The 21,468-nt window shown below is 35.8% G+C and overlaps 1 protein-coding gene across 8 annotated transcripts in view; it reads left to right on the top strand.

Moving 5' to 3' along the window:
- RCOR3 (REST corepressor 3) overlaps positions 1 to 20,148 on the top strand; it is a 57,671-nt gene extending 37,523 nt beyond the window's left edge. For 5 of the 8 annotated variants that reach the window (XM_012506810.2, XM_030813054.1, XM_030813055.1 and 2 more), the window contains 3 exons: positions 7,931 to 7,988; positions 16,613 to 16,854; positions 17,317 to 20,144. In XM_012506810.2, coding sequence (XP_012362264.2) covers positions 7,931 to 7,988; positions 16,613 to 16,854; positions 17,317 to 17,661 — 645 coding nt within the window. In that variant the 3' untranslated portion in view covers positions 17,662 to 20,144. Of the gene's footprint in view, positions 1 to 7,930; positions 7,989 to 16,612; positions 16,855 to 17,316 lie in introns of all 8 variants that reach the window. The other 3 variants (XM_003273033.3, XM_030813052.1, XM_012506811.2) reach the window with 2 other exon arrangements.
- Positions 20,149 to 21,468: the final 1,320 nt, after the last annotated feature.

Below are 21,468 nucleotides of genomic sequence, written 5' to 3'. Positions count from 1 at the left end.
ATTGGACTTCTATATTAGTATATGTCATGTTGCCTCTTACATTTGGAAGTTTTTATGTAATAACAAAATTATGTATTACATTTCCACATTTTAATGCAGTTATTGGGTGAGAAGTTATCAAACATTTATTGTAATTTTTGATTTATTATAAAAATAATGATCAAAATAAAATAACCAAAATGTTAACACTCCACCATCCATATACTGAAGTTTGGATATTACTTTGGGTTGATTTATTGAACTTATATGATGTGAAAAATGTATATATGTTGTATCATCTAGAGAGTCCCCAGGATATACTTATATTTGTCATATTATTCTTACTGCTTTGGGGAGGAAGGCAACTTGAATAGATGTGTTTCAGATTAACAATTACAGTAAAGAACTTGAAGAATCAGGTAATCTATCTTCTTACCTTTAGTTTAAACCATATCTAATCAAAGAGTGTTAATAAGCTTTGGAATAATTACAGTAAGCCGTGAAATGAAGTAACTCTACTAAAAGTAAGCTGTTACTAAAGTACTTATTAATTTGGTTGTATTTCTTATTTTCATTTAGGGAAAAATGGGTTGAAGAAAGTCCATTCACTTCCACAAGTATTTATTGATTAACTGTTTCATAGGAGGCACTGTGTTAGGCCCTGTGAGAAGTGTGTGGGAAGGGGGAACACAAAGATGTGGACAAGATGATGTGATTTTTCCACCTGCTTTTTAAAAAAAAGAACTTGCAGTCTAGATGTTATAAGACAAACTGACAAAAGTTGTATGATAGATTTATAAGCAAAGTATACAGGGAAACAAGCGGGCATTATTCATTCTGGCAAGGACAGTTAGAGAAGACTTCTTAGAGGGGTAATACTGCAGCTGAGGTTTGAAGGATAAGAGGGATTTTTTGCACATACAGAAAGGACCAAAGAGGTCATTCCAGGCAGAGGGAATAATAGCAATGGTTTAGTGTTGAACAGTACATTCAAAAATATAAATCTAGTAGGGGAAAATTAAAAGCACCTTTAAAAATGAGTCAGCAGGTATTACCTGAGCACTTATTATGTGCTCATTATTGTCCTAATTAATTGCTATTGAGGATTCCATGGAAATGTAAAACAGTCTTTTCTCAAGAAGCATATTGTCTACTTAGGAAGGCAAACTTGGATGCAGAGAAGGAATGAACATGGTATATGAGAGATGTTAGCAGGGTTGAGTGGGGGCATCTTTGTGATAGACATCAGTGGGCAAGGCCAGAGTATAAAGTCTTCATGAAAGCCAGAAAAAGGGCCAGGCGTGGTGGCTCACACCTGTAATCCCAGTACTTTGGGAGGCCGAGGCGGGCGGATCATGAGGTCAGGAGATTGAGACCATCCTGGCTAACACAGTGAAACCCCGTCTCTACTAAAAATACAAAAAAATTAGCTGGGCGTGGTGGCGGGCACCTGTAGTCCCAGCTACTCGGGAGGCTGAGGCAGGAGAATGGCGTGAACCCGGGAAGTGGAGCTTGCAGTGAGCTGAGATCGCGCCACTGCACTCCAGCCTGGGTGACAGAGCGAGACTCCGTCTCAAAAAAAAAAAAAAAAAAAAAAGAAAGCCAGAAAGAGAAGTTTGCCTTTTAAATTAAGTCAAATGGGAAAGACCCTGTAGTTTCTTTAGTACAGAAGGATGTAAAGAAAATTTTTAACTTTAGAAAAGTTATGACATTATTATACAGGATAAATTAGAACAGGGAAACTTGATAGCTGCTAAAATATTAAGCATGTAAGTCGTCAATGATAAAGGGGTATCAGTAGGGTTGAGTATTAGTTATAGGAATGGAAGCAAGTAGTAAACCCAAAGAACATTGCAAGGTAGGAAATTAATATATCTCCTTGAAAGTGTGTGAGAGTGTTGAGGGTGTCGCTGGCATGTCTTCTGCTTTGATTTGTTTTGGATGGAGGTAAATGGGTAGGTGGAGGAAAGATTGATGAATCCAGAAGGAAGAATAAGTGTAACTGAAAAAGGAGGGCTTTTTGAAGCTGTAAATTCCCCATCTATAGTTGTTTTCCTGCAAAGGTAGATGACATCCTTTCTTTCTTTTTTTTTTTTTTTTTTTTTTTGAGACAAAGTCTCACTGTCACCCAGGCTGGAGTGCAGTGGCACGATCTCGGCTCACTGCAGGCTCCGCCCCCCGGGGTTCACGCCATTCTCCTGCCTCAGCCTCCCCAGTAGCTGGGACTACAGGTGCCCGCCACCTCGCCCGGCTAATTTTTTGTATTTTTAGTAGAGACAGGGTTTCACTGTGTTAGCCAGGATGGTCTCGATCTCCTGACCTCGTGATCCGCCCGCCTCGGCCTCCCAAAGTGCTGGGATTACAGGCGTGAGCCACCGCGCCCGGCGACATCCTTTCATTATGGATGTTGGGTGGAATTTTCAGCATTGAATAGAAGGTTTAATTTGGTGACATTTTCCATCTCTTTCAACTCAGAGGTAGTATGAATCTGCCACTGACGAAAATGGGAAAGATGTGAAAACAATTTAGTAGAGAAAGGATGGAGTAAAAATGCCGAATTCACTAAGGAAGTCATAGATAGTTCTAGAAGGCTTTTTGGGACCTTTCGTATTATTATATATTAGATTGTTTTATTTTATATTACTATGTTATTTTTAAATCAACAGCATTTCAGATAGGTGTTTTTGTAGAAGAATATACTCTGTGATACCATGTAGCTAACTACAGCTACCACGCAGTTTTAGATTCCTAGATATATTCTAGTTGTTCTTTCTTTAATCTCTACCAAAGTTTCTCAGGTTTAAAAGACAGTATTAAAATCAATAACTTATGTGAGTCCTGTATATTTAAAATTTTTGACCCTATTTTTTCTTCACTCTTCCCCCTCTTCTGCTTCCACTTGTCACACACTGACTGTTTAATCCTATACGGTTTCAACCGTCCCTTCTGCATTTTTCCTTTTCTTGCTTTTTTTTTTTGAGACAATCTCACTCCCATCACCCAGGCTGGAGTGCAGTGGCGTGATCTCGGCTCTCTGCAACCTCCATCTCCTGGGCTCAGGTGATTCTCCCACCTCAGCCTCCTGAGTAGCTGGGACCACACAGGCACACCACCACACCTGGCAGATTTTTTGTAATTTTAGTAGAGACAGGGTCTTGCTATGTTGCCCAGGCTGGTCTCAAACTCCTGGGCTCAAGTGATCCACCCGCCTCGGCCTCCCAAAGTGCTGGGATTACAGGTGTTACAGGTGTGAGCCACCACGTTGAGCCCCTTCTGCATTTTTCCACTGAGCTGCCTCTTATAAAGGTTAGCATTGGCACTGATGACCACATTCCACAACTTTTAACTTCTGATTCCCCTTGCCATTTTCTGAACCCTTGATATAGATGACTACCCTTCTTTTTCTTCCTTTAACTTTTGAGAGGTTATGTTCTCTTTTATAACTCTTCTTCTGTTCCCTGGTTTGTCTTCTATACATATAGGCATTCTCCAAGTTGTTCTCAAAATTCATTTCCCCTGTCTTGGATGCATAATCTCATTATTTTACTGTGTTAAAGTCATATCATATGTTCATTTAAATTACACAAATTTATCCAGACATTCAGTCAAATAAAAGAGAGAGAATATTTAGCTATAGCAAGTGCAGTAGTGCTGGCAATTCTGCTTACACTCCGTTTATTGAATGTATGCCCCGCAGTGAGCAGTAGTGAGCTGAGAATTGAGAATCCACTATTTCTTTAGTCAATCTTAGTTTCTGCATGCCTTCTGTGTGTCTCTTTGAACTGAGAGAGACTCGTGTGTGTGTGTGTGTGTGTGTGTGTGTGTGTGTGTGTGTGTGTGTGTAAAACAACACTACCCTAAATTCAAGCCAACAGCTTCATCTGTGGTTTAATTGAGAAACTAGTGGTCTATTCCAATGCTGGAGGAATACCTGGCTGTGTGGGTGTGTGGAGAGACTGTGTGCCTGTCTCTGGCTACCTTTTTAAAGACATTTCAAGAGTAATCTTGAAAAAAAAATTTAAAAAAAATTATAGGCCAATTTTAGACCTGAGTAAGATATGACTCCATTGTTTTTTCTTATAAAAATTTCCCAGAGTCTTCAAAACTGTGTTTAAATAAATGAATCTGATTTTAGCCTCAAGTGGAACCTGAACTCCACCTGAATGTCTAATACCTCATTCTCATTGTATCCCAAATTAAATTAAATCTAAGCCTCACCTTCCCACATCTCCCACATCAGCATTTCTTGATTTCTCAGGTTCTTAACAGCATTGTCCCTCTCCCAGCTTTCCAGGATTAAAGTCTTATTTTAGTTATGATCATATGCCTGACCCCTTGCCCCCCAAAACAGAACACAACTATTGCTTATTAAATTTGGTGTGAACTTATCAACCTTGATTTTTACTACCCTTCCAAAAGTGGATGGCCCTTATCATATTTTAATTTAGTTAAATATCACCAACTTTCCAGGCTATCACTTCTTACTGACACAAATCCTGTTTTTCCTTACATGTGGATTGCCTTCCCATTATTTGCCTTTCAGAAGCTTTTCCTATTCTAAAACCCATCTCAGTCTCCAACCTTTCCTTGTTCTGTGTCCCCACTTAAATCATTGTGACTTTTTCTCCCGTCTTGAAATTCCCCTGTATACTCTGTACTTTTTAACTTTAAAGTTATTTGTATTCATTCATCTTCTGATTTGTAAGCTTTCTGAAGTTTAGATGAAAAAAAATTTTCATAATGCATGTTTTCTTTCATTTTTTGTTACCTTTTCATTAATGATAACCTTTCCCTCCAGTTTCTTTTAGATTTAATAAACATGAATTGATCAACTTTTATTTGCTTAGGCAGTGTACCAGATGCCTTTTTAGATATAGTCTAAATATATCCTCATATTTAGTTATATTTAATCCTTAGAGCAACCTACAACATAGTTACTGCAAGTTGTATGTACAGAAGATCCTCGATATCCAACTGGTCATTAATCCACGTAATGCATGGAGAAGCAAAAATTGCCAAACAAGAACATTGACTAATAAACCAATCATTTATAAAATTAGGCTCTACTCACCAACTCTTCCTAATTAACTTTAGCTGTAGCTGTTATCTGTCCCATTCACTACATCATTATCCTTCTCTGTCACTCTCTTGCTAATACAATGCAAATACAGCACAAACCAAAATGAAATTGCATACTTTGCAAAAGATGAGAAACTTCATGAAGTCTGTTAAACTGCAAGAGAATGACATTAGTCACCTACAGAATTGACAGATGAGTATCCAGCAGAAGTAACCATTAAAGAAAAAAGTGATCACTCACAGGCAAGCACTTCACAAAAGAATAATTTGAGAACCAAGTATTAAGAGAGGCCCTTGAAATTATTTCAATAAGCCTTTAAAACAAAAAATGACCCATTTTATGATCATGTAAATTTCAAAGCCAAAGGATGTTGCACCATTGTATAGTCAGAAAAGATATGCCAAAAAATAAAGTGTATTAAACACATCATTAACTATTTTAAAAAAGAACTAATTTCTACAGGTTTTAGTTTCACATTGCAGATTGAACTGCAATCAACCTTTTATTTTCTTACCATTTACTATTTACTATAAAATATTTTGACCTGTTTTAAACTGATTTCAGTACCAGTTATCCTTGGGTACCAAGGGCCTTTTTTATCCACCTTCCACAGCCAAGGTAGCATCAGATTGCCTGTGCATGAACTCAGTGTGAACTTCCTTAGTGTAAAGTTAGGGTCTCAATTAACAATATATATCCCTTCTGAATAGAGTTCCTCCTCCATTCTTGTTACTCCCCTTTTGGGGGAACATATGTTTACCTAATTTTTCCTCTTTTTTTTTTTTTTTAACTTTTTTAGATTTGTTGTGCTCTTTTATTACTGTTTCTTTATGTCTCATAGTTTTTGTCCTATTCTCCCCTTTCTCTTTTCCTTTTTACTGTTTTTCCTTTGTCTTATCACCAGGTTCCTAACCTTGAGGCGTATCCACTGTCTACTACCTTGCCTGCCCTGCTGTCCCTTTTTAATCTCCTCATCTGGAATACAGTGGTTTGTTTTAGGTTTTTCTCTCCTTAATTCTAAGTCCGTTTTTTTACTTTTTCATTTCTCCTCTAACAAATTTTTTTTAGCTTTGGATTTTTGTTTCATTCTTCATTCTGAGTACTTGCACCTCCTTACTTTTGGTGAGAAAGCTGGTGTTACCTAGAACCTCTGTGTGCTATAGAAACTCTTATTGCTAAGACCATGAGTGAGGTAAGACCTAAACGCCCCTTCTCAAAGGAAGCCCTCTTTCTGTTTTGCCCAACATGCCCTGGTATTACACCGAGCCACTTTATCTTGGCAGTTCCTTCTGCAAACCCCTGCACGCTGGTGTAGTTATTTCTGTCCATCTACTGTCAAAGGTCCTTGATTTACCAGTCAGTGGGTATACACTAATGAAGTCTGATTAGATATTTGCTGTTGTAATATTACCATACTGAAAATCCTAAATTTAGGATTTTTGTGGGGAGAAATATTGGGGGGTCTGGAGAAAAAATATTCTTATCAGGATCACTTTCTGCTTCAGAAATTTTAAGAAATATTTTGGCTAGGTGCGGTGGCTCACGCCTGTAATCCCAGCACTTTGGGAGGCTGAGACGGGCAGATCACAAGGTCAGGAGATTGAGACCATCCTGGCTAACACAGTGAAACCCCGTCTCTACTAAAAATACAAAAAAATTAGCCTTGTGTGGTGGCGGGCACCTGTAGTCCCAACTACTTGGGAGGCTGAGGCAGGAGAATGGCGTGAACCCTGGGAGGCGGAGCTTGCAGCGAGCCGAGATCATGCCACTGCATTCCAGCCTGAGCGACAGAGCCAGACTCCGTCTCAAAAAAAAAAAAAAAAAAAAACAGAAAAGAAAAGAAATATTTTAGGACTTAGGCCTGTTCTGTAGTCCTATGATAATTTATACCACTGTTTTCGGGGAGTAAGGATAGGTTTAATCTTAAATATGAAGGGAAGAAATTTAGAGTCATAGATCCTCTCTAAAGAAAATAAAGTTTCAGCTGGGTGCAGTAGCTCATATTTGTAATCCCAGCACTTTGAGAGGCCCAGACAGGCAGGTCACTTGAGGTCAGGAGTTTGAGACCAGCCTAGCCAACATGGTGAAGCCTCATCTCCAGTAAAAATACAAAATTGGCCGGACATGGTGGTGGGTGTCTGTAATCCCAGCTATTCAGGAGGCTGAGGCAGGAGAATCAATTGAACGTGGGAGGCAGAGGTTGCAGTGAGCCAGGATCATGCCACTGCACTCCAGCCTGGGCATCAGAGGGATAAAGAAAATAAAGTTTCTTGCTTATGGCCAGAAGTTTGAGACCAGCCTGGCCACATAGCGAGACCTTATCTCTTAAAAAAAAAAAAAAAAAAAAAAAATTAGCTGAATGTGGTGGCAGGCGCCTGTGGTCTCAGCCACTACTTGGGAGGCTGAGGTAAGAGGATTGCTTGAGCCCGGGATTTTGAGGTTGCTGTGAGCTGTGATCATGTCACAGCACACTCTGGCCTGGGCAACAGAACAAGACCCTGTCTCAAAAAAAAAAAAAAAAAAGTCTCTTAAATGTTTAAAACGAGGCTAAAATTAATATCTGCAACGTGTGATAGCAATATTATAGTTGGGAAATGGGAAACTAATAGATTTTCTCATGTTTTAATATCTCTAATTAGAGCATAAATGCGAATGTTGTTCCTTCTCGCAAATTGGTACATTTCCCTTTCATTATCTTTCTGCATGGGTAAAAGGTAACTCAGAATATATATTTTTAATCTTTCTAAAAATGGAATCTTCATGAATCAGAGTTGTAGTAATCTGTGACTTGATGAAAATTTAAAAAAATAAGCGCTTTGGAAAATGTCTGTCTTCATATCCTCATTAGGAAACTTCTCTTTAATTTTGTAGTCAAATCAGAAAATTAATGCCCGTTGGACCACAGAGGAGCAGCTTCTAGCAGTGCAAGGTATATTAAAGATAAGCAGTTGTTGTTAATAATTATTTAATTTGTCATGAAAGGTGACTACTGTAGTTCTTCCCTTCTTTTAGAAATTGATTAAGAAAGGGCTCTTGTGTTTATCACAAAGTCCTGGTGACCAGGAATTCTGTGTTGTATTTGTGGATGTTACATACTCAAGTCTATGTGCATTTTGAGTCCTGAACAGCACGTAATGCATTCTCAGCACTAAATAATTGATGGTGATAATTAAGCATGAAAAAATCACATGGGCTCTCTGTGCTTCTCCTTTGGTATTCCTGCAATTGGGTTCGTTCTTACTATATATCATTCATTGATAACTCATAGTTAAAAGCATCAATAAACTATAGATGTTTCTGATTACTCTGCAAAATAGTGTTTATCTGATAAATGTCAGGATTGAAAATATTAACTACATGTTTAACTTTCAGTGTTTCATACTTCCCTTAAGAGATGTACCACTGAATGCTTAGAAACCTGATTTTAAATAGGTATATTTTTTAAAGGAGACTTAAGAGCGATATCAAAAAATCACTTTCAGCATTTTAAATGCACTATTTCTAAGAATGTTTTGTTGAATTATGTGGTAGAAGACTTTTTGTATTATGAATACCCATGGGCAAACTGGAAGCATAAACTTGGATTTTCTCATGTTTAAATGACTTAAAGACAAGTTGTATATTTTTATTCATTGTTACAGATTTGTTTCCTCTTCATGATAAATTTATGTGCAGGTCTGATTGTTCGATTTAAAGTTTGGTCTACATTTTGTTTCTTCCTGGCTGAGCACCTCTGTGTTGAGTGCTAATAGCTTTTTTTTAATCTAGGTTAACTACTGTGAGAGAGTGGGGCCCCAATGAAACATATAAGCATACCTTTTAAAATGTTGCCAAATAGTCTTCAGAGAACATATTTAATACAAAAATGCTGTGCAGACATCATTCCGATTGATCGACTGATAGATGACTCTGCAGTTTGGATTAGAGAGAGTAAGAATTAGCCAGCCAGCATGATTTGAAAATGTCACAGGAGGGTGCCAGCAGGATGATGTCAGCCCTTGCTTTTGGCCTATGCAGCATAGCACAGTCATTTCAGAAAGAATTGATACTATGACACAGGGTGCTGGATGTGCATTGGGCACATCTGTAATTATAGAACTGAGTTTCTGAATGAGTCAAAACAAGGTTTAGTTAGTTCATAATGTTCAAAAATAGCTGTTTTTAAATTAGACTCTGCTAACTTAAATTATTGTTTAAAAAATTAGTGAGCATTTTCAGTGGCTGCTTTATATTCATTTAGAGCAATGGCCTACATGTTTAATATAGTCATTTTGAGTAGGCATTGCTTTTATTCATGTAAAGCCTGTGTTTCCCTCTATCTAGTAGCCTGGTAAAAACTGAACCCTGATTTCCAGTATTCAGTTGTTTAAAGATTAGTATATTAACTCTGTATTTTTAAGAAATTTTCCCAGTGAAAGGATTTTCTGAAAAGAATGTCATAGGAAAATCTAGGCTAATACTTCTCTACACAGCACTCAGTATTTGATATTGCTCTACAGAGTACTTTAAGTTACAGAGTCCATTGAATCTTATGGCTGGGTTGGATATTACCCAAAGCTGCATTCAAAGGAAGAGCAGTGGTAATATCTAAATATATAGTTTGAACTATATATGTGGACATAACTTATAAATATTAAAATAAAAGAATGGAGTAGTCATATATATAACCAAACATTTCCTCTGTACTGAGGTAATTCAGTATTATACTATGTATATTTAAAAAGTAACCCTTTAAGTTACACTAATGCATCAGTTTGTATGGAAGTACACATGTTCACAGGATTTCAAAGGCACTTTCTTAATAATGTGTTAATGGTGTTAATGTCTCTGTTTTATTTATTCTTTGGATTTTTTTTGTTTTCATTTTTGGGTTTTTGTTGTTGTTACATAAAATGAAACTATATAAGGCTATTTGTGCCCTATATAAAATAGCTATTTTAAAGAGAATTTTAAAGTGTCATATTGTCTTATGTGCCCATGCATTTATATAGTGCTCAGAAGTGTGTCTTATAAATAGTATAATCATGTAGTAACGTCCCCTGTACCTGAGTTTCAGTGCAGTTAAGGGACGTAATTGCAGGGTCTTTTAATACACAGTTTACTATCTAGAAGTACTTATCTTAGCAGGCAATTGTTTTTGTTTTTTCTTTAAAAAAAAAAGTATGGTAAACCTTCATATTATTCTAATGACCAATTTAGTTTTACAAAGTAATAATAAACTGTTTTGATATTAACATGTTTTAATTTGTATAGCACTTTATATTCAAGACATTTTACACATATTTTTCTGATTTGACACTTATTTGTTAAATGCTTTATTTTATCTGGCTCATAGTAGAAGTCTATTACATTGACCTGCAGAAAAAAATATTGATTCTGGGCAACTAGTGAGATTTACAACTTTACTATTAAATAAGCTTTTTTGTTACAACGCTTTTGAAACCAAACATATTGAGATCATTTCCTGTCCTAGGGCTTAAATATGTATTTCCCACCTTATTTTCCTATTCCAGCTACTCATATTGTTGTTAACTAAATGTTAACCATTTAAATAAGTTTCCCTTCTTTCTCTCTTAATTAGAAGAGAGGGGAACCATGCTTAGATCAAATAGGAATGTCTGTTTACACTTTTGTAATCAGTCACTTTATTATGTTAATTCTAGTTCTACCTATGTTGTAATTTTAATAGAATTCCTCAAGAGTCTCCAGGTAGGATATCATTAATACTGCTAATTTAATCCTCTTAAAATATTTGCCAGGAAAGGTATTTCTACAGTTTCTATCATGTGTTCCAAACCCTAAGTATCTAAATTTTTATTATGACCAAATTTTATTATGACCAATAATGATCTTTCCATATTTGTGTTAATGATAAAATATTCCTGTTTGTAGCTTATACATATATACATATTTTTTCTAACCTATAATGCTTTTAGAAGTTATCCTAAAATCCAACTTGATATTCATATGATAAACAGAATTCAGAAATTAAGAATTTTTAAAGGGGCTGGGTGTGGTGGCTCACGCCTGTAATCCCAGCACTTTGGGAGGCCGAGGTAGGTGGATCACTTGAGGCCAGGAGTTCGAGACCAGCCTGGCAACATGGTGAAACCCCCTCTTCACTGAAAATACAAAAAATTAGCCAGGTATGGTGGTGCACACCTGTAGTCCCAGCTGCTTGGGAGGCTGAGGCAGGAGAATTGCTTGAACCTGGGAGGTGGAGGTTGCAGTGAGCCAAGATGGCACTCCAGCCTGGGCAACAGAGCGAGACTCTGACTCCAAAAAAAAAAAAAAAAAAAAAAAAATAGAATTTAAAAAGGAATTTAAAAGAATTTAAAAACGAATTAGATTATTCTAGGTGTATCTTTTTTCCATGTAAAATGGAATGATGGTTAGCTGTTTTCAAAAAACAATACATTTAAATTATAGTACAAAACACCCTTTTAAAGTGTGTAGAGGCTAGAAGCATGGTATACAGTATTTGCCATTTTAATTATAAGCCGCCCCTTAAATACATTCATTTCCTAGTCATTAGTGCTTAAAAAAAAATGCTTCCCAACTGAAATTTATGCTACTTTAGGATAAACAAAATTTTTTCCAATTGTATAAAGATGTCAACTTTAGTTATTTTTTATATAATTATTTTTTATATTTAATTAGTTATTTTTTTATAATTACTACCTTTTTATATAAAACAAAATGACAGAACTATGTTCAGGTGACTTATGCTTATAGTAAAAGTTACCTTTTCTTGTAGTTCATTCACCTTTTTAAGATAAATGAAGTTGCAGGTCTAGAAATTGTCTTCTTTCTATCTTTTACTAACAAAAAGATAGAAGGGTTTGTAAATGAGAAAAAGTAGATTTGGCAGTTGATTAAAAATAAAAGGATGGTAACATAGTACATGAATGATCAAAAGGAAGTGGAACGAGGAGATTCATATATTTCCATCTGAAAAGCACCCTTTTGCTTTAGAGATTATTTTTCTATTATAACAGACACCATAAGAACGGAGGTTCAAAAGTATAATTGTCAGCCCTCTGATACACTTACATTAAATAATTAATGATTCAAAATTTCCAGCATTTTTGTAATGGAATGTAACTTATAATGTGATTTTGACTTTTAGCGCCTTCCATATATACATCAGTCACTGTTCTGCTGCTATTGCTACCTTCTCTACCTCTTAATATGGAATTCTTGAAGAGATTTACAGGAAGTGGAAAGAAATACATGCTCCCAAATGGCTTGAGTTTAAAACGTATGTCTTAATGATAGAAAAGAATCATATCGCTGGAGTTTCTAGATGTTATTGTATTCCTATTATTTCAAAAATATGTTTTTGAAAAATTAATGTTTCCCAGTTAAACTAAGTACATGTTCACTTTAAGAAATTTTGCTGTGAAAGCCAGAAAAAAAATCCTCTGAAATTTCACCACCCATAAGCAGCTTACCATGTTTCGTCTTTTGGGTGTGTTTTTTGTTTTTTTTTTTCTTTTTTGTAGTCCAAAATCAATTGTTTTTGTTTTTTTTTTTTTTTTTTTGAGACAGAGTCTCACTTTGTCACCCAGGCTGGAGCACAGTGTCAGTATCTCGGCTCACTGCAACCTCCACCTCCTGGGTTTAAGCGATTCTTGTGCCTCATCCTCCCGAATAGCTGGGACTACAGGCGTTCACCACCAAACCTGGCTAATTTTTGTATTTTTAGTAGAAACTGGGTTTTGCCATTTTGGCCAGGCTGGTCTCGAACTCCTGACTTCAAGTGGTCTGCCTTGGCCTCCCAAAGTGTTGGGATTACAGGCATGAGCTACCATGCCCAGCCCCAAAATCAAATTTTAAAAAATTGTTTTAAACATACCAAAGGCAGCTATCCATGCTATCCTTTCTAGCTAAACATAAAAAAAAAAAAAAAAGAAAAAAAGATTCAGATTTCGTTTTTACAGTTAGGAAATACCACATAAAATCTCCTGAAGTTACCACCATCTTACTAGCCAAAGATTAAAAAAAAAAAAAAATGTATGGACAGACTCCACTAATTCAGAATGTCTGATAATTCAGATAATGGCTATGCTGAAGTCTCTACTGCTAATAAAAATATCTTCTTTAGCAAGTTAAAAGTATTAACAAGAAATGTTTAAAAAGATGTTTTTGCGTTGGGTAATATAGATTCCTGGTTGGAGTATGTGGGCTTTCCTAAAATGTAATGATAACAGAATATCCTAATGACTTATATTTTTATGTTAATTCCCAAATAAAACTTTACATATTAAAGATTATAAGGTATCATCTGCCAGCATAGAAAGCCAAGTTGTTTCATTGTAACTTTCAAATGAAATTTAGAAATTTGACTGAAAACAATTTTGTTCTTCCTGGGAAACTTACTATTTGCCTGTTTATTCCACTAACCTTTGAAAATGACCTCTTTTCCTAGACGTGAGACTTTAACAACTATGGTTCAAGCATACCTTTTACATCTTCAGGAAGAGAGATTGACTTAATCATATTTAACTCCCTTCCTGAGAAAGTAATCAGATTTTATCAACTATGAAAAAATAATGGAGTGCCCTTCCCCCAGGGACAGATTGAAACTAGGGTAGCTCTGATGCCATAAGTTGTTATAAGTTAGTTGCTGCTTATCACTACCACCTGCTAGTTGTTTCAGAAGCCTCACTGGAGATTCTTTTAAAGGAGCAGTCTCATTGAGTCAGTTGGGGTTTCACTAGAGTTTGCCTAGTTGCTAGCAACAGTATAGAGCTTAAGAGTTCCATCTTCTAACCAAAATGCTCTTGAGCCGTGCTGTTCTGAGTGTGAAGGTGATGAAGAATTCAGCCATATACATCTAATACCTCTTGTGGTTTAGGGAAGAACAATAGAATGAGGCTTTATAGGGAAGAAAAATCGTATTTCCTTATTTCCTAAGCACTTCCTGTGTACTCAGCATTGTAGTAATGCTAGTGCTGCTTTGTATTTTCTAGGACAGTACTTTCCAACCTTTTTCACATCATGGTACACAGAGAAAGTTATGAAATTTGTCACAACACACTAGGGCAAGCAGATGAAGCTGCTCTTGTCCAAATGAGACTGCCAAGGAGCTCCAGCTACTCCAGACCCTGTCCAGCCATCCTAGACCCTGTCCAGCCATCCTTCAGGATGAGGGGATTAGAACAAATGTGGATGAGAACAGGATGAGAACAAATGTGCCTAGATATTTGTTGGAATATCTAGGTTGGAATATCTGAGGTTGGAATCCTCAGCCAAACTACGGAAGTCTACAGTGTGGTCTGAGCTTCAAGAGTTTAGACTGGCATACATGAGTTAATTAGAAGCATATTATAGTTAATTATAAGCATACTTGGGTGAGTTAGAAAAAGTTATTGACATTGAACATCTCTAGAAACACTAAAGCTCTTATAGGAAGTAGTTTTGAGTTTAAGGTGTATAATTTTACAAATGTAACAATATTGGTGACAAGGTAAAGTCCATTGAACAAGGGAAAATTAAGAAGTGGAAGATCAAAAGGAGCATAGAAGAAGGGGCACTTATTTAAGGAATCAGACTTGGGGACAAGTTAGAGTTTTGGAATATATTTTGCAAAATAAGCGTTCTGAGGTTTATAGTATCTTTAGACTTGGAGTCAGAGTTAGTTTCAATGTGACTTCTTCCTAGGAATACAGTCTAATCCTAGACTTATTTAAGGTTTTCACTTCTAAACTCATGTATTCAGTAGGTTTGGCCATTGCTAGAATGTAAATTAAGCATCCCTTATGAAAATTAGTAACTGATAGAACACTATATTTGGTTTCTAATTAGTAGTTATTCTTCACTGCAGCAAACTCAAATTTAGAATTTAGAAATGGCACAGAGACTCACCCTTCTAAGAGTTGCTATTTTCTAAAATGTAAAAGTAGTAGAAAGGACTTGAATATATAACAGTAACTCCTATGAAATAACCTTGGATTTTTATTACCAAATAAACTCTCAGTGGAATCTAGTCACTATTATAATTTATACTTAACTGTGAAGTTCAAACTGGAAATCAACCTCATGGGTTTAAAGGGAGTATAAATTCATTTATGCTGATAAAACATTATAAACAATGTCTATCATTGTTACTTTATTGTCACGTACATGTATTTTCCTTTGAGAACACAGCAAATGAGCATAGCTTACAAACCCAAAACTCTACCTTAAAAATGGGATACAATTAGAGGATAATAATGTCAGACCTCCTGTCCAGAATGCTCTTAGATAAAGGAATTCCCCTTAGAGTCAAGCCCAGCTAGTTTAATGTAGTCAGAAATGCTTATTTCCAAATTCTCGATTTAAAATAAAGCAGAATTTAAAAGTGGGATTGTTACATCATGATAGTGCTTTAGGGTAATTGAGTATTTCATATTAGTTGGTACTGGTAAGAATAGCATTTCTGCTGGGTTTTAACATATCCATATATTATTCTCTCATCTGTGATCATATACATGTTATTTATTTAAGCCCCCATATTTTTGTCTCCTTTCTCATCTCTTTCATTAATTAGTTACTGTTTTCTGGTATTTTTAAAAGCAGTTATCAAAATATAGAAAATTTCAACAACTTTTCTATTTTGAGCTAAGTGCATCTCCTTCTAGAATGAGTCTGTGAACTTCTTTTAGAATTCCCTTAAGAAGAAATTATTATCTATTTAAAATTCTATAGTAAACAATCTCAAACTTCTTAAATCAATTATTATCCTTCATTATAATGAACTTCCTTAGTGTAAAGTTAGGTTCTCAGTTAACAATAAATACCCCTTCTTAAGTTTAAGGTAGTGATGATGAGCACAAGTGCTCATCAGGTAGTCATTACTGTTACCTTATTCTTTAAGCTATGATCTTTCATCCATTCAGTCTTTAAAACTACTAGATGAGTTAAAATCCAACTGACTCTGAAAAAAATATCTTCCCTTTTTCTAAAATCCACCAACTTGTGATGATTCTCCTGCTTTTCATGTTTAAGTTCTTATCTAATTTCAATTTGTTGGTACCCTGGTGGTATAGGCAAGTATTCATGTTGAAGTTAGTATTAAGACCAAAATTATAATGCTTTTCTTAATGGGGGAACCCTAAGGCTACTCACTCAGTCCATTGAGGGGATAAGAGAGATGGCTCATTCCCATCCAGTTTTGTTTACAAACGATGTTGCTCAAATTTAGGTGACTGGCTACTAGGGAAATAAATGAATGTGGAATTGAGGATGGAACAAAGAATTCAATGCTTTACAATAAATGGACTGTATTTGAGAGTTCAAGAGAGGATTGGAGAAAATAACTGAGTATGTAAAAAATGGTAAGTTTCTGATTGTTCAGTTGAAGGCAAGTGGCTGGCTCGATGAAATGACATAACTGATAGTTTTCATCTGTGACCCTGATATCTTAGCCTCTATCTCAGAATTGAGAAATGAGCAGAGTTTATCAGAAAGGAATTTCATTGCTGGTATCTTTTGTGTGTGCATGATGTATAGTACACACAGCTCTCCTTATTGATCCTTCACAGGTGTATTATTTACTTTGCCTTCCAGGTGTCCGCAAATATGGTAAAGATTTTCAAGCTATTGCAGATGTAATTGGCAACAAGACTGTTGGCCAAGTGAAGAACTTCTTTGTAAACTACAGGCGTCGGTTTAACTTAGAGGAGGTATTGCAGGAGTGGGAAGCAGAACAAGGAACCCAGGCTTCTAATGGTGATGCTTCTACTTTAGGGGAGGAGACAAAAAGTGCTTCTAATGTGCCATCAGGGAAGAGCACTGATGAAGAAGAGGAGGTGTGTTTGTGTATGGAATTTGAGCTAATATGAGTTGAGGAATCACCATTTTGTGTGGTATTCTGTAAGGTTAATTTGTCAAGAGGACTAGCTAAATTGAGCATGAAAGGTTGACAATACACTTACTCAGTGGTGCATCTCTCGTGACTCTTAAGTCATAATGATATGCTAAGTTCTGATTCTAGAAGAATGGAGAGTGTATTGTTCTTTCATAGTCTTATTTTTATTTTCAGTGTTAAGCTGTTTACAAATAAAGATGCCTGTTTGGTAGCCTCGTTGGTTTTTGGTTTTTTGTTTTGTTTTGTTTAAAATAAAAGAAGCTTGTGCTTCCAATAAACACTGGTGTTATGTTTTTGTTTTGTTTTGATTTGTTTTGTTTTTCCTGTGACAGCCCGAACTATATTGTATTAAGTTCATTAGGACTTACATCTCATACATGTATTTTTGTTTCCTCACCTCTAGGCACAGACCCCACAGGCTCCTCGGACACTGGGTCCATCACCTCCTGCCCCATCATCCACTCCAACACCAACAGCCCCTATTGCCACTCTGAACCAGCCTCCACCACTTCTTCGTCCAACACTGCCTGCTGCCCCCGCTCTTCACCGGCAGCCTCCTCCACTCCAGCAGCAGGCTCGGTTCATCCAGCCCCGGCCAACTTTAAATCAGCCTCCACCACCTCTTATTCGCCCTGCTAATTCTATGCCACCCCGTCTAAACCCAAGACCGGTGTTGTCCACGGTTGGTGGTCAACAGCCACCATCACTTATTGGAATTCAGACAGATTCACAGTCCTCACTGCACTAAAAATTAAATTGGACACAGCTGCAGTAACTTTTCACCCCATCATTATACCAGTGCTCATCTGACTGATGAAAACGAGGAAAGAATAATCATTTCTAGATACTGAGGCTGCGAACTAGTTCTGTGGCAGTGGACTAGCATAAGTGGATGTCTGAGAAATTTTTCAGTTCACTAGACTAAAATGCTATACAACAAAAAGCCTCCAGTTAGCCTCCTTTCTACAGTATATGTTCAGCAATGTTGATCTCATAAAAGGAAAAAAAAAAAAGATTTAAGTATTCTATATACCAAGTTTTTGTTTTGTTTTTACTGTATTTATTTTATTGAGGTTCTTTATATTCCTGCCTCTTCATAGTCAAGGCTCTTAGTACAGGAATATTGACTTAGGAATTGTGAAAACTCCTTAAATTTCTTAAGTTAAGGATGTTTGGCTTTTTTCTTTAATTTAATTTTTTAAAAACCATTTTCCTATGTTAGGAGTGCAAGAATAGCCAGCATTTCAGATTTTGACATATGTTCATTTTATGCATATTTAAGAAATTATAGCTGCATATCCCTTCTTTCAAAAAATGTTGCTTTTTTTCTAAAGGAATTTTAATATGTTCCTTTAAAAGAAAGCAATTTAATCAATTGCAAAGCAATTATATAAAACCACAAAGAATGTACTGAACCTACTAACCCTTTAACATACAGTTTAGGGTCCTAGCACAGAGTCCTTGTTTAAAGGTCATTGACTCATCATCTATCAGTAATGAGAGGATTGGAAGAATAATTTTGCATACAAATGAGGACTTAATTTGATGAAATATAATCTCTTTAAGTTCCTTGAAAATGGAGTTGGTTTTTTTTGTTTCTAAATGCTATCTGCTTTTAACTAGTAGTTGCCTACATCTGGGGACTTCAGAGAAGAATTATATTTTGTTAGTTATGTAGACACAGTGGTTATGGAAGCATTTCTTTACAGTACCCTTTTCGTGTTTGGTTTCTGAACTTAAAATTGCCCTCATACTTAATAATATGGTCTGCATTTAATATGAAAGGTGTTTTCTTGATAAATCTGTTGTACTATTTGGATACATTTGTGTATTCCTTGCAGCCAACCTGTATTCGTGGGATTGGTTTAGGGTTAAATCATCAACACTATTTCATAAAATAAATTTAAGAATTTGTTCTGTATTATCTAAAGATGTATCAGTATATTGTCACAGTTGTGCTGTTAACTAAAAATGCTGAGACCCCTTTTTATAGAAAAACAAAAAGACATCAAGTCTTCTTAATTCAACCCATAATCATTAAGTACTTAACAAAGAATATTTTACAAGTGATAGTATTTCAACAATGTGTAATTAATATTTTTGATACAGTGATTTCATATTGGAATCATTATTTGTGCAAAGGGACAGACAGATCACTTAGATTGCTATACTAGTGGACATAGGCTAAATGTTTGCACATTCACATTCTTATCACGTGTAGAATACTTCACAAAATAGTCAACATCTAAGGCCCTAATTTATGTTTTGAAAGATCATGTGTTCCCAAAATACTCCCTATCATTGTCTCCACAGCCTTAAAGTGCTATAGATTTAAATTCATTGATTAGTTTTCATTTTTAATTTTAGACTGCTTCTTTCCATAAATACCCTATGTACTGGCATATCTGAAACTCTTTTTCCAGGTTAGGTCCTTTTCTTTCTCATTGAATCATCTTAGATAGTTCTTGGCCCTGAATTTAGCTGATTTAAAATTCTTAATATTCAAGAATTTATACTTATTTTTTCTTTAAAAGCCACAGGGGACAGTTATATATCTTAAAATATCTAAAGCATTTTTTAGAGCGCTTACATTGTCTTACGTATGTGCATACTATACCTTTACAGCGTTTATTGTCTTGTCTCTTGTCAGTAGACCTTCAGTACACAGTATGTGGGATATGTCAGTCAAGTTGGTCAGCACCAGCATCTGTCCAGCTGTTCAGTATATTGTGATTCATTAAAAAATCTGTTCTATCCCAGACATGGGCCAAGGTGCTGTATCTGAGGGATGTGCTGTAATTTGATTTACATGCATTAGAGCACACAGTAGAAAAACCTTAGCTTCATTGGTAATATGACACATGTATATAGTGAGATGTCTTTATTGTGTGCTTTGCATATTTTGTAAATATTTTGCACGTCATTATTTTTCTTTTTTGTTTAAGCAGTGTTTGGCCTGGAAGAGTGATATGCTTGCTGCTTAATCAAAGGATTAAAGATTTAAAGATGTCTATGTCTTCTATTTTTATATAATTTCATGTTCTATGAGGAATTTAGTACCTCTTCACTGTGAAATTCGAAATAATGATTTTTATAAAAGCAAAACTAGAAATCTTTTAATGACAATTTTCATTAATTTCAGGGTTATCATTTTTGAAAAATCTACACCAAAGTGGTTTTTTAAAATTACATAACTAAAAATAAATCACACTGTGGATACATCTTATAAAACTAATGGAAAAAATGTTTTTCTATATGATTTAATTCTAGTGTAATATGGATGAGGTAAGGGTAAGTTATGATCAAACTTTTTATGTTCTTAATAAGCTTGCAATTGAGTAAAATAGAATATAAAATAAAGGTGAAATAATATAAAATTTTGTCTTAATGTAGGCCTACATTCTTTTTAGGAATAGAGGTAGCAAGCCAAGAACGTGACTATCATTTTTAAGAATATTAAAAATTGCAAGTACAGTCATGTCCCTTAACAACGGGGATACGGCCTGAGAAAGGTGCTGTTAGGTGATTTTGTTGTGCTGTGAATCAGACTGTACTTGTACCAACATTGGTGGCAAAGTCTACTACACACCTAGGCTATATGGTATAGCCTTTGCTCCTAGGCAACAGTCCTATGCTGTATAGTAATATACTGTACTGAATATCATAGGCAGTTATAACAGTGGTAATATCTGTGTATCTAAACATAGAAAAGGTATAGTAAAAATACAGTATTTTATTTATTTATTTATTTATTTATTGAGACAGGTTCTCACTCTGTTGCACAGGCTGGAGTGCAGTGGCGGGATCTTAGCTCAGCAACCTTTGCCTCCCAGGCTCAAGCGATTCTGTCTCAGCCTCCCAAGTGTCTGGGATTACAGGCGCCCGCCACCACACCTGGCTAAGTTTTGTATTTTTTACTAGAGATAGGGTTCCACCATGTTGGTCAGGCTGATCTTGAAGTCCTGATCTCAGGTGATCCACCTGTCTTGGCCTCCCAAAGTGCTAGGATTACAGGTGTGAGCCACCGCGCCCTGCTGATGTTAAACATCAGTGTATTTGCAGTCACTGACCGAAGTGTCATGTGGTGCATGACTGTACTTGGGTTAAAGTACCTAGCTTAGTTATTAAGTATGTTGTATTAATTTTATGTTCCCTCCTGTTATCAAAAGGTTATTTATGAATATTAATAACTGCTAACTAGTTAACACTGGGGTGTCAGGATCTCCTCAAAAAGAATAATCTGACTTAGAACTCTAAGAAGAATCTATCTTTCTCTTTGTGCATGCCCAAAATAAATGACAAATACATTCTTATTGGAGGACACACAAGAAAAAAAGTGTGTTTTTAAATTTAGCTATTCATTATAGATTACATCGTTTATAAGAAAATAACAGAATAAATGAATACAGAAAGAACCCAACAATCAAGTTGAGAAACCATTCCATATTAGAAAATGTCTACAAGAAACTTTTGACATTTGATTTATGGTAGTACCTAAACTGTTTTCTCCTAGGAAAAAGTAGGTCATGTGTAACTCCCCACAACTTCTTTATCA

This window comes from Nomascus leucogenys, chromosome 5 (genome assembly GCF_006542625.1).
Source record: "Nomascus leucogenys isolate Asia chromosome 5, Asia_NLE_v1, whole genome shotgun sequence".
NCBI classification, from domain to species: Eukaryota; Metazoa; Chordata; class Mammalia; order Primates; family Hylobatidae; genus Nomascus; species Nomascus leucogenys.
This window is presented reverse-complemented; position numbering and strand designations above follow the sequence as displayed.